The sequence below is a fragment of the Colletotrichum fructicola genome, assembly GCF_000319635.2.
Source record: "Colletotrichum fructicola Nara gc5 chromosome Unknown KSG_Nara_v1_contig03, whole genome shotgun sequence".
Taxonomy (NCBI): domain Eukaryota; kingdom Fungi; phylum Ascomycota; class Sordariomycetes; order Glomerellales; family Glomerellaceae; genus Colletotrichum; species Colletotrichum fructicola.
In genome coordinates, this window is record NW_027094053.1 from 427,567 (window position 1) to 439,349 (window position 11,783).

At 50.7% G+C, this 11,783-nt stretch overlaps 6 protein-coding genes across 6 annotated transcripts; 2 read left to right on the forward strand and 4 right to left on the reverse strand.

Annotated features, from left to right (window-relative positions):
• Window positions 1-1,599: 1,599 nt before the first annotated feature.
• CGGC5_v004878 (Superoxide dismutase) lies at window positions 1,600-2,342 on the reverse strand (the record flags this gene model as incomplete). The annotated part of the gene is made up of 3 exons (XM_032029364.1): window positions 1,600-1,722; window positions 1,786-2,241; window positions 2,295-2,342. 3 exons carry the CDS (start codon window positions 2,340-2,342, stop codon window positions 1,600-1,602), a joined length of 627 nt encoding a protein of 208 aa, XP_031892889.1.
• Window positions 2,343-3,102: 760 nt separating this feature from the next.
• On the forward strand, window positions 3,103-3,631 carry CGGC5_v004879 (uncharacterized protein; the record flags this gene model as incomplete). Its single annotated transcript, XM_032029376.1, has 2 exons — window positions 3,103-3,326; window positions 3,391-3,631. The coding sequence occupies 2 exons, from the start codon at window positions 3,103-3,105 to the stop codon at window positions 3,629-3,631; spliced, it is 465 nt and encodes a 154-aa protein (XP_031892894.1).
• Window positions 3,632-4,182: 551 nt separating this feature from the next.
• BOA1-7 (Oxidoreductase BOA1) lies at window positions 4,183-5,276 on the forward strand (the record flags this gene model as incomplete). Its single annotated transcript, XM_066151361.1, has 4 exons — window positions 4,183-4,287; window positions 4,340-4,566; window positions 4,625-4,971; window positions 5,035-5,276. 4 exons carry the CDS (start codon window positions 4,183-4,185, stop codon window positions 5,274-5,276), a joined length of 921 nt encoding a protein of 306 aa, XP_066009050.1.
• A 1,803-nt stretch (window positions 5,277-7,079) lies between these two features.
• On the reverse strand, window positions 7,080-7,347 carry CGGC5_v004881 (uncharacterized protein; the record flags this gene model as incomplete). Its single annotated transcript, XM_032029399.1, has 2 exons — window positions 7,080-7,107; window positions 7,160-7,347. 2 exons carry the CDS (start codon window positions 7,345-7,347, stop codon window positions 7,080-7,082), a joined length of 216 nt encoding a protein of 71 aa, XP_031893330.1.
• Window positions 7,348-8,333: 986 nt separating this feature from the next.
• Window positions 8,334-10,314, reverse strand: ordA-0 (O-methylsterigmatocystin oxidoreductase; the record flags this gene model as incomplete). The annotated part of the gene is made up of 7 exons (XM_032029410.1): window positions 8,334-8,715; window positions 8,794-9,065; window positions 9,135-9,373; window positions 9,442-9,593; window positions 9,655-9,846; window positions 9,914-10,046; window positions 10,107-10,314. The coding sequence occupies 7 exons, from the start codon at window positions 10,312-10,314 to the stop codon at window positions 8,334-8,336; spliced, it is 1,578 nt and encodes a 525-aa protein (XP_031893329.1).
• Window positions 10,315-11,145: 831 nt separating this feature from the next.
• Window positions 11,146-11,684, reverse strand: atnB-1 (Aspercryptin biosynthesis cluster protein B; the record flags this gene model as incomplete). The annotated part of the gene is made up of 4 exons (XM_032029422.1): window positions 11,146-11,187; window positions 11,238-11,392; window positions 11,457-11,512; window positions 11,575-11,684. The coding sequence occupies 4 exons, from the start codon at window positions 11,682-11,684 to the stop codon at window positions 11,146-11,148; spliced, it is 363 nt and encodes a 120-aa protein (XP_031893332.1).
• Between the last annotated feature and the right edge of the window lie 99 nt (window positions 11,685-11,783).

Here is an 11,783-nt window from a genome sequence, read left to right on the forward strand (position 1 = left end):
CTTCCGATTTGACACTGACAGTCGAGTCGCCAAGTTTGTTTGTCGCTGCTAGGATCATCGGGCAGATGGACTGTCGTATGCACGCTTTTCTCGCTTTTAACCTTATGCACCTTGTTCAATGACAGACAGACCATCATCGCCAATCGACTCTGCCCTTACCATTGCAGAAACGACTTTGGAGCTGTCTCAAAGAAGTTGGACATTGAACACACGGGAGAGGAGGGCCGGAGAGGCCGCGGGTTCGGCAGCGGCTGCAAGTCTCCGTCCCACGCAATCTCAGGCAACATGAACCGACTGCGCACACAATTCAGCGGTCGGGGATACCAAATTCGCCGCAAATTTGAAAATTTTTGGTCACGAAAGATGTTTTCACAATCCGCCGTCAAAAATAGACCAACAGCCCTCCCATCAGCCATCGTTCCACGTCTCCAAGCTCAACACCATCCCAGAGGTTTGGGTTCACCATCGTAGATACAACAGCTGCCGTACCCAGAATCTTGCAGCATTTGAAAAGCGACAGGCCTTGCGCTTTGCCGCAGGGCGAGTACCGTACAACACGAAAAGCGTCCCCTGCAGAGCGTGTGTACCTGCATGGGGCCAGCTGCATGCATGCTGCCGGTACACTATCGCAGCCAAACATCGTCGGCTTCCCATTGGCATTTTGGCCAATGCACCTGACGCGGTCACGGAATGATTCATTCTGCTCTCATTGTGCTTATTAAGGGGAGCATGGCTCGTGTTGCCTCACCTCAGCCCGGAGCGATGCGTAATGCAGCTAGGCTACTGGGAGATCCCGCAAGATTGACAGTCTGCGGCGAGATGCACACCGACTATGCGGAGATGCAATTACGCCTGGCAGAAATGCCTGGTGGCATAGATTGGCGGAGAAGCCACGCCATCAACCTCACGGAGATATTCTCGTCGACCAAGATTGCAGGTTTGCGCTCCGTCTTGTCTCCTCCGAGTCGGATGATCCGTCTCACACCCGTCGGTGTTTGTCTTCGCTTGGCTCTCGGAATTTAGGACGGGACTCGGGTCTGTCCCTCGACGCAGAAGGTCTGACCGGACGAACTTTGAGCTCTGTTTTCCATGCGACCGTATTGCGCCGCCTCATGGTTGAGGGCGATCGAACGCAACGTGTCGTGCGCCAGTGGGCGCTGGCAGGGTGGATGTGGCTTCGTACCCCGTCACGGGAAAATTCAGCTCAAGTTGATGTCGACGCGGGCTGCTCACATTGTGGGTGAGAGGCTACAAACAGGCAGCCGAGACACAGCAAGGGACTACGTGCGGGAAAGGACCCTCGCCAAGGCTTGCCGGACATGGGTTACACAGCAGCGTTGGATGTTGCAGGGCCACATTGCGATACCGTCTCTCGAAATTGAATTTGATTGTTTATCCCCAGCCACTTGAATTCATCTCTTCATGGTCTGACCGGGATGCTAGTCTAGCAAGCTACGTTGACGGGAAAAACTAAGCCTTGCAAACCGATCGACCCGTTCGTGATCGGTTCTAGCACCCATGGTCATTGATGCAGTCGCATCCGAGGCCCTTGCATGTCATCGTCAAATCATTCCGCTACGTCCCAAGTAATCTCCCCACTTAGAGTACCGCCTTAAGGGCCTTGAAAGCATCGTCGCGGGTGCCAGAAAATCTCGACTCGGCAGTCTTCCAGTTGATGACGTTCCAGATGTTGTCGACGTAGGCCGCCTTGCCATTGAGGTACTACGCATCCACCCCAGTCAGTGATTCCGTTTGACACGATCAAAAAAAGAAGCATTCACAAACCTGAAGGTAGTACGCGTGCTCCCACATGTCGATGCCGAAGATGGGCACGCCCTTGGTGACGGGGTCCTGGTCCTTGGTCGTGATGATGCTGAGTCCTGTCGTATCGTCCTTGACGAGCCAACCCCAGCCGCTGCCGGTGATGCCCAACAGCGCAGCGTTGAATGCTTGCTTGAACTTGTCGAGGCCGCCCCAGACGCGGGTGATCTCGGCGACCAGGCTGGGTGCGGAGTCGGGAGAAGCATCCGGGCTAGAGGCGGGGGAGAGGTTCTCCCAGAAGAGGGAGTGGTTGATGTGGCCTCCGCCGTGGAAGTTGAGTGCCGCCAAAACGGCGATGCGGCTTTGGAGAGGGTTGGCGTTGTATGTTTCGATAGCTTTGTTCAGGTTTGTGACGTAGGTCTGGTGGTGCTTGCTGTGGTGAAGCTCCATGATTTGGGCCGAGATGTGAGGTTCCAACGCCTTCGGGAGGGGTTAGTCGGAGTTCCTGGTGCCGAAGCAGGGGTGATACGTACATCGTAGGCGTAGGGGAGCTTGGGAAGCGTGTACTGTGAGCTGGCCATTGTGAATCTCGTGTCACTTGGACGTGTCTTAGTTAGGTCGGGTCTGCGTGAGGTGATTTCGTAGTCAGAAGTTGAGGATGAGAAGAACAGATGATGGAGGGGTAAGCTGCTGGCCTTGAGAAGGAAGAGAAGAAATCCCTCTGGGGCAAGGAGGGGTACTGAGCACATTTCATCATCTCGGCAATGATGGGGATATCCTCCGTCGAATCCGATGATGTGACGGACACCTTGATGGCCGAGAGCTGTCATTAGACTTAGACCAGTCTCAACCACTCAACGGTGTGCATGGATCGGGGTCATGGAAATGGTGGGGACATTGTCCAGCTTTTTGAAACAAAACATCAATCGCGATACATCTTGTGATGCGATTCCTTCACGGTTCAGCTGTTATGGATGAGATTTGGTCATCTGGCGATCGTGTACAATGCGCGCGGGCATTACCTGATCAATATTGCTCTAACTTGCTCATCCAGATTCCCTGTTCTGGAGCTGATGGATGATTGTGATTGGCTACGCTATTGTTAGTTGATGTGTGGAGAAGCCCCGGGCCGGTCCCGTTCGCGCTCGTTTTGGGATGACAGGGGTTGTGAAAGGGATAAGGACCTTGAGGGAGTTTGAGCTGGTCTAGATGTTGCTGGAATACTGACTATTCCAGCCTCTTGAAAATTGTCCCTTCTGTTTCTTCCCTACACTGAATGACACCAAGAAATTCCTAACCGTACTTCCCAAGGCACTTTTTTCACCCAACCCAAATCTCAACATGTGCGGCCCGGATACTTGCACTAAGCCTCGAGGTGGCGCGCTCGCCGTCCTCAATCAACCATTCTGCCAGCCAAGTCCGCCAACATCACTTTGCAGACTCCGAGGCGACCTATCCTTTCACACGCCGGGCAAGCCAAGCAGTCTCTTTGCCACACATGCGAGGATTACCAGCGGAGGGGACCATGACTTGCCCACGTTGTCGGACGTTGTCGTCGTCATTCAGTAAGCTGCAACATCCAAACGCAAGAAGACTAAGGGCACATCTAACGTGTTATGTCTACAATAGCAAATCTGGCGATCTGTCGAAAAGACCCGAAGACTGTGGCCTCTTCCACCAACTGGCTTTTTCCAATGCATCCGTACTCGAAGACGGCTCGACTTTGGAGCTTGCCCTCAATGAGCCGATCTCCTTACAAGTTGGAGATGATGGGATCATCGGACGACGAGTCTCGGTGTTTCCGAAGGCCGAAATGGAGAACGCAGTGGCAGAGGGGATTGTCGGCTTCAATTTTGTGAATTCTTTGTGATTATTGGCGGTGCTTTTATGTTGGCATTGCGAGGAGTTTGGGATAATTCAGGTTTTGGGACATGGTTTTCACGGAATTGGGAAATGCTGGATCATTGAAGAGGAAACATGACCACCAAACTGAAATACATGAATAATAAAATCTCCAGGGAAATCTTACCATACTATGTAAACATTCCGGACTTTCTTGGCCGCCAGCAAGCGAACCGGAGCGGACATCAACTAGCTCCGCTCCGTAGTGGTGTGAACGTTCGGCCACGGAAGCGGACGGCACGTGTGGGATACGGCGGCCGAGAGTACCGACACCATCATCTCATTGCCATTGTTTTGGCATTCACTCGTGGTATCTGCATTTTGAGAGGCTTGTTTGCAATTGATTCGGCTGATCCGGCTCTGTGGTTTGCATGCAGCGGGTGGTTGTTGACGTATAAAGACAGGAGTCCAGACCGCATCGTAGCAGGATTGATCATCATCTTGGAGTGCCGCTTTGGTTTTGTTACCAGGAACTCTACATACTATTCCTCAATCAATTGAATTCATTCAAACGTGAACATGGGTGTGATAGCAGTTGCTGGTGGTACAGGTGGCATGGGTGAAGCCATTGTCGAACAACTGCAGCTTACCAAGAGGTATCCGTTCATTATTCTGAGTAGAAAGGTAATTGAAGGATCCAGATATTGGCTCGGGCACGTCGCTAATACCTATCAAGAACAACGAATCATCATTCCATCCACCTCTAGTCCAGGTTGACTACGAGGACGTGGAATCTTTGGTCAAAGTCCTGGACTCGCACAACATCGAGACAATCGTCAGCGCCATCTCCATGCACTCCGAGCCCTCGTTGAAGTCGCAGCTCAACTTAATTGATGCGGCAGAAGCGTCAAAGACGACCCGACGCTTTATACCCAGCGAATTCGGGGTTCTCAATAGACCTGAGTATGGACTGAGGTACTGTTTCCGAGTGTGCTCCTTGAAGCTGACGTATTGCTGGAAGAGATGGCAGAGATGAAACCTTTCCGACACCGTGGATCAAGACTGCCGAAAGGTTGAAGAGCTCTAGGTTGCAGTACACCCGCTTTGTGAATGGCTATCTCATGGACTACTGGGGTATGCCTCATTTTCCCAGTCACATGTTGCCAGGCCTTTGGTCCATCGACGTCTGCAATCGACGGGCTGTCATTGCTGGCTCTGGTAACGATATCATCAGCCTGACCCATTCAAACGATGTGGCACGTTTCATTGTCCGTTCGCTCGAATCCGAGGACTGGCCCGAGTACAGCATCGTTGTCGGTTCCGATGTGACTTTGAATGAGGCTTTGGCCAAGATCCAAAATGTTCGAGGTTGGCATTTTGCAATATTACCAAGCATATGGCACGTATATGGGAGCTAACTTACTGCGCTAGGGGGCATCTTTAATGTAACATACGACAGCGAGGAAAAATTGAGAAACAATGACGCCACTCTTTTGGAGGAGTTAGAAGGAGATGCGGCGCTGCGGATGAAGCAAATGACATCCTTTTTCGGGCGACTTATCATCTGTCACCGAATGGAGATGCCGAAAGAGAGGCGAATGAATGACAGGTATCCGGACATACATCCAGTAAGTATCGAAGAGATGATAGATAAAGCTTGGATGGGACGGTAAATTAGTCACCGCAATACTTAACACTTTCGAGGGCAGAGTCTCACGATGTATTGTTAAACAACTGACATGGTTGCATGGAAATATTCCAGCTTTGTGCTCAATCAACCCAGACGTTGACTCCTGCATTGATAAGCCCGTAGATTATTTCCCATTGCGTCTTGCATTTTCCTCCTTCGTATTCGTCGGCTTCAGCCTCATCAAAATGCCAATCTCTGTATTGGATCATGTCCTCCAGAGTTACATGGCCATCCAATATGAAAGGGCAATTGTTATGAAAGCATGAATACATGGGCTGAAACCTGACTGTTTCGAAACGAGGATAAGACCCATCCGTGAACTCCGAAGTAAAGATTTCGAAGTCTTCTCGAACACCGTGAAAGTCACCATCCAGTCGCAGCTCTTGGAGTGAATGAGGGAGACCTCTTAGGGCGAACCCAGGTTTGCAAATATTGCCGTGAATTTCGAGAACTTCAAGTGCGTTGAAGGCACTGAATGAAATTTCCAAGTCTTTTCCCTCCCGAGGGAATGATACAAGGGCGAGTCTTCTCAAGGTGTCCTTGTGAAATCTCTCAAGTGTTCGGACGATTGGGGCTGGACCATTATTCTCTGTCGGCTTGATCCGTACATGGTGCAGCTTTTGGCACGATCGCAAAATATCGACGAGTGCCGCCGTCGATACATAATAATAGTAAGTCACGCCGCTGAATTCATTTTCTTCCAGAACCAGGGTGGTGACTTCAGACCAATCGATATCAAAGGGATTAGCCGGAAGGTACTCAGCTGAGCGGAAGCCTTGGAGATGAGGCGAAAGATTTATGAGGCGGTACAAATCTCTCGTCGATTCAGTTGTCCGAGTATGCAATGCATGATTGAATTGTGTGAAATGTCGAAGTTCGGGCCGGGGGGGCTGTTCTGGAATACTAGAGCAGAAGCTTTGATTGTATCCCTCGATGTCAACAAGTTCAACACCGCTTGACTTGAGAAGCACCATGCCCGCCAAGAAGCCATTTCTCCAGTCTGCAGAGTACCAAGGCGGAGCCGGCGGTACGTCTAAATGGAGGCTCTTTGCCACATCGGCAAGGAAGTTGGCTTCTTGATCACTGCAATCAAATTTCTGGCAAAGGAGACCATCCCAGTCAATACGCACCCATCGAACACAGCTGCCCGAGTATGGGTCGTTGACGAAGTGTCTGAGCAAGGCGACGAGTTTCCGGCTGCTTTGTGACCCAAGATTGACTTCCGCATAGAGATATGGCTTGACGGCGTGGTTGAGGCGGCGGCAGGTCCGTGAGATAAGGGTAAGAGTGTGGATGCCGGCGCAGTTCTGTCCGAACTCTGCGCTCTCACCGCCATCGGGAGTTCTCGTGTCCGTGGAAAAGTGGGAGAATATGAGATGGTGCAGCTCGCCAGGCAAATTGACCAATGACGCCATGCCGATTGTCACGCTTGGTACTGCAACAGAAAAGAAGGACAGACGAAATCAAGTGAAGATTCCAAGCAAAAGCTTTCCATCAATGGGTTGGTGACACTTCGGCCGAACAGCATCATCATGAACGCGGTAAGCGAGATGAGATCCCTGCGCCCCAGGTTCATGCAGTGGAGTCCGTCATCGTCACGTGGAGATCTACACCTGCCCCGATAAGGAGCATGCTCTCAATAGGTGCATTTTCCTGTCAAATCAGATCCATCAACATTAATGATTTGTTCATTTCCAGGCCTCACGCCGTCCAGATGCATCGTGACTTGGACTATTTCCCAATTTTCTAGGTAGCAATGTTACAGAATTTTCTTCACTTGGGATCTCTAAGAGGAAAACGGGTCATCGGCAAAGCTTATGCATGGTCAGCAACCAATCTTCTCATCAACAACGCTCATGGACTTACAAGGTGTTCCCGAAGCCATCATCGCAAACGAGACGACCTTGTACAGGGCTGCACTGGGCACCATCCAAGACAGTGCGACCACCGCTGTTCTCCTTAGCGGGGACAGAATCGGACTTTGCCGGCGTAGGCGCGGCCATAGAGACGGAGACGATGCTCGCGAGGGCGATGAGGATAGCCTGGAACTTCATTTTGGCGTGAGATGGAGAGAGAGGTGTTGATTTTCGGGTTGGCGTGTAGCGATTGGAAAGCGACGCTCGCAAAAGTCTGGCCGGCCAGGATTGTTTTACAAAAATTGACAGATTGAAGTGAATTTCCCGCTCGCAGGTTGTTAACCAGAGATCAACCAGATGCAAACATGACGGGACAGCGGCTCTTTTAAGATTCTCTTGCAGATCAATCGGATCAAGCTTATTAGGGGTCAATTGCAACTCTTGGTAGACATGAGACGAATCAGGAGGCGGAGGTGGCAGTTGAGACGAACACCCCTGTTTCCGGCCTCCTCGGCTTTCGAGACAACCATGCTGTCGTCTCAGAGTCTCCCCACAATCGCGTAAAAATGTTACATCCAAGGTCAATTCAAACATTCAGCAGTTGGCAATTGCAGGGGGTTTCTTTGCCGAGTTGCTACTTTGGGATTGTGTTTTGGGAAGATTTGGCGACGCGATGAGGTCGCTCCCGCGAGACGCCCATATGCAGGGCTAATTTACCCTCGTTTCGATTTCAACTTACATCTATTCTTCCATGGTATTTCATTCTGTTTCCGAGGTGGACAGCAGTCAACTCAATGTCGTTCATTCATGGCTCGTTGGATTATTCGCACAACCGATCAACACGCTGACAGCCTCCCACCGGGTGTCCGAGACGCATAGATGCCTGAACCAGACCAGGATTATGTCACTGCAACTCTCGTATTACGAGACGTACAGACTTCCCATTGCCTAAAAGCCATGTTGAGCGGGTTCTCCACCACGATCATCCGACGTTGAATATGATGGGCCCTCGGGCCTCCCGCGATCGTGATGCCCTCCTCATATGGTGGAACTGTTTCGCAAATCGATGACCGAAGATAGTATGAATCGGATGTCAACGCACTCGTTGTTCCCTATCTATATGCCACCAATTCGGATCACAGGTTCTTATCCGCAATCATGAACAGACCATCACAAGTCGGGGCCTACACTGCCTCCAATCCCTTCGCGTCCGACTCCTGCCAAGGAAACCTCTGCTCGATGGACCGGATCAATTGTTCATGTCGGGGCGATCTAGGCTTAATCGTCGCTTCGTAAGGGGCTACGTGGCTAATTGCTCCTGGCAACGGCTTAAAATCCGGTTCGTACTCTTTACCGTTGGCAACCGGTTTGCCAATGTCGAACACGGCCAGCGACTGGGCAAAGTTGAGGTAGAGCGAGTTATCGGCAAGAATCTTGCCAGGGCAGATGCGGCGACCGAACCCAAACACGTATCTACGCGGATCAGTCTCTGGTTGGGCTCCCAGGAACCTTTCGGGTCGAAACTCGGAGGGGTTCTTGTAGAGTTCTGGGTTGTGCATGAACCACCTGGTCGTACATCGCGTCAATAAAGTATCCCGAATGGCTGGAACGAAACCAATTGGTTATTTGAGTCCAGAAACTCACCAGATGTTGCAGAGTACGAGGGAACCCTTAGGAATTCTGTAGCCGGAGTAGGTAGCCTCCTCAGAGCTCATGTGAAGGAGGCCCATCGGGGCAATTGTATGCCAGCGTAGAACTTCCTTAATAAGTGCTTCAAGGTATGGCAAGTTGTCACGATCGCTGACAGTAGGCAAGCGTCCACTTCCAATTACTCGGTCGATTTCTTCCTGCGCCTTCTTTTGTGCCTCGGGAAACTTGGCCATGGCGAGGAAAAACGCATTTACCGATGCCACGGACTGATATTAATTAGCTTAGGTTCACAACCACCTTGGTAAAGGTTGCGCTGAGACGGGGAAGTATCTTACTGTGTCAGCGGCGCCACTGAAAATCGATCCCGCGGTCCACATGTTGTTGTGTACGTCCTCTGGGGTGTCCTCGCTGGTAGCCATTGCCTTGGCGAGGTACGAGACGTTTTCTCTGCCTTCGGCAATTTGAGTTTCAACGAACTTGTAAGGTCTCTCAACTGCATCGTGAAACTCGGCACGGTATTGCTTGGCCTGCCTTTTCCATTCAGTACCGGGGAACCAGTCAGGGAGATATTTCACTATGGGTTTTCGGTGGGTTAGATTATGACTATAACACAAGACATCATATAATCTTTAATCAACTTACATATCGGGAAGAAGTCAACTAAGTAACGTCCAATAACGGCTGACCGTGCGAAGTCGTCCATCACCTTATTCATCTTGCTGAGGAGGGGGTCCTTCTTGAACTGGTCGGCATTATAGCCATAGGCAATTTTCAGCGCCACAGTGCCAGCCTCCCTAACATAAGTTCAAGCATATCAGCGGTCGTGTCCAGGGCATGAATACGAGTTTGACCTACTTGTGGATGTGTTCTTTCAGATTTCCTGGTTTGTCAAGAACGTGCAGCAGGAAGTGACCGACCTCGGCTTCCTGAAGGTCATCAAATTGCGCCGCTGTTGTTTTAGTTCCGATTATGCGAGCAAAGACTTTGCGATGGAGGCGGAAGATGTCGTTGTAAGGTATGCCGCCCGTCGCTTTGTCCCAACCAACCCTTGAATGCTGTTAGATGCGATTCGATATCGGAAGACCGAAGGATTTCGAGGATTGCCAAGGCCTACAATTCACCAATAAATGTCAAGCTTGGTCTCGATGAGAACTCGGCGGACTTCTTCTCCAAGATATCCAGGGCAACCTGAGGATCATTGATCACGATAAACGGTTTTCCAATGACCCTAAGGGCGGTGATGGGACCTTTTTGAGTTCCGATGGTGGTTAGGCAGAGTGTTTTCTTGTTGCAGTGTTCATGCTCACCATATTTATCCTTGAACTTTGCATATTGAGGGGCTGCAAATGTGTCCTTTTTGGGAAGGTCGAACATATTTTGGATGATGGGATAGCCTCGGGGGCCGGGTGGCAAAGGCAAGCGTTGGGCATTCTTTCTCGCTTGAATGATCTTGTCTATAATAAAAACAGCAACCAGGGCGGCGACAAAGCCGATGATGAGTGTTGCGTCCTTCATCTTTGCGATGTGCAAGACTTCCTCACGTATAGGCCCGAAGGGACTTTGGGGCTGACCGAAGGGATGCTGTCCTTTTTATGTCGAGAATCAGCTATCGCGTCAACGAGGACCGCCAATCTCCTCATCGGGGAAGGTCAACGATCGGACTCTACGCCAATGAGAGGAGAATCCACTGGTATTATGGTGGCATATTTAGCGCACAATCATTGTTTTCCGGGGTATTGAACCGGTAAAACTCGCTTGGCAGCCTGCAGTCAGCTTACCGTTAGGCATGCGCGTGTCTCCAAACCCCTGGTCCCAAGAGCGCGGTCACTCACGCAGTGCGCCGGAAACGCGCCGAAGTCCCATAAACTTTCCGAAAGTCACCAAGAGACCGCTTCTGAGGAAAGATACCAAGGTTCAGAAAGGGATAAATTTTCGAGCGGACCAATCAAGATCATCTGATATCAGATCTATCGTTGTCTTTGCAGGATTTAGGCGAGATGCTCGCTGGGCTTTGGATCCACTTCACATCCCTTGACGTACACCCGATTGAGCAGCGTGGCCTGGCATTCGTGAACCCATCACAAGCTAGAGACTGCCAAAGTCTTGATGTCTTGGTAAAATTCCATGCAACGTTGATTGGAAACTAGAAAAGGCTGGATATTCAAAAAGATAGCAGCCCGAGAACCGCAAGCCGGAGGCCGAAACCGACCCGGCCCCACCCCGACCGCAGTGCTGGAGGTTTCGCCCAGTGCCTATCTGCCTCTTGCTGCATGCTTTTTTTCGTTCATCACTCAATATTGACATGCGTTCAGCATAAGAATTGGGCAATATTATCACGAGGAGTTTTCAGGGATTTCTCCACGCAGCGCGGAACGCGTAGATTTGAGCCTAAAGGTATGATTAGAATCGTCGTTATGTCGCGGATATCGTTCACTCACGTTCTCGACGTCCCAAACACCAGAAGTCGCATAGACATCTTTCCTCAGGTCCTCGCGCACCTGTTCAATTGAGTCGCCAACAACAACGACGTGACTGCCAACGAAAGACATATCATCCGAACTGTCGCTCTTGGGAACACTGTCCAAAAGGGCACCTGATCGAGCTATTAGTCGAATGCCACGCAAATATGGATTATTTAGTAGGGAGGATATTCATACCGCCTGTTTTCCAGACTCCACTCTCCATCAAAGGCATGGCGTTAGCGAAGTGCTGGCTAGCAATGGCAGAATTAGCTGATGCACCCCAGAGTCAGTAATAGTGCCGACAGATACTCACGACCGGACCTCGATGCGTTTCTCACGAGTTCCTGGCTTGTCTGGGATGATGCAAAGGAACTCGTATTTTCCTTCGGGAACAGAAACGCGGCAAAGAGTTTGTTGCGACATGTTGGTGCTTGGGGTGAATGATGGATGCTGGAGACTTCGTAGTGGTTGCTGCTGAGTTTAAAATCGGTCGAGATGGTGATGTTATGGCCGACCTTTTAT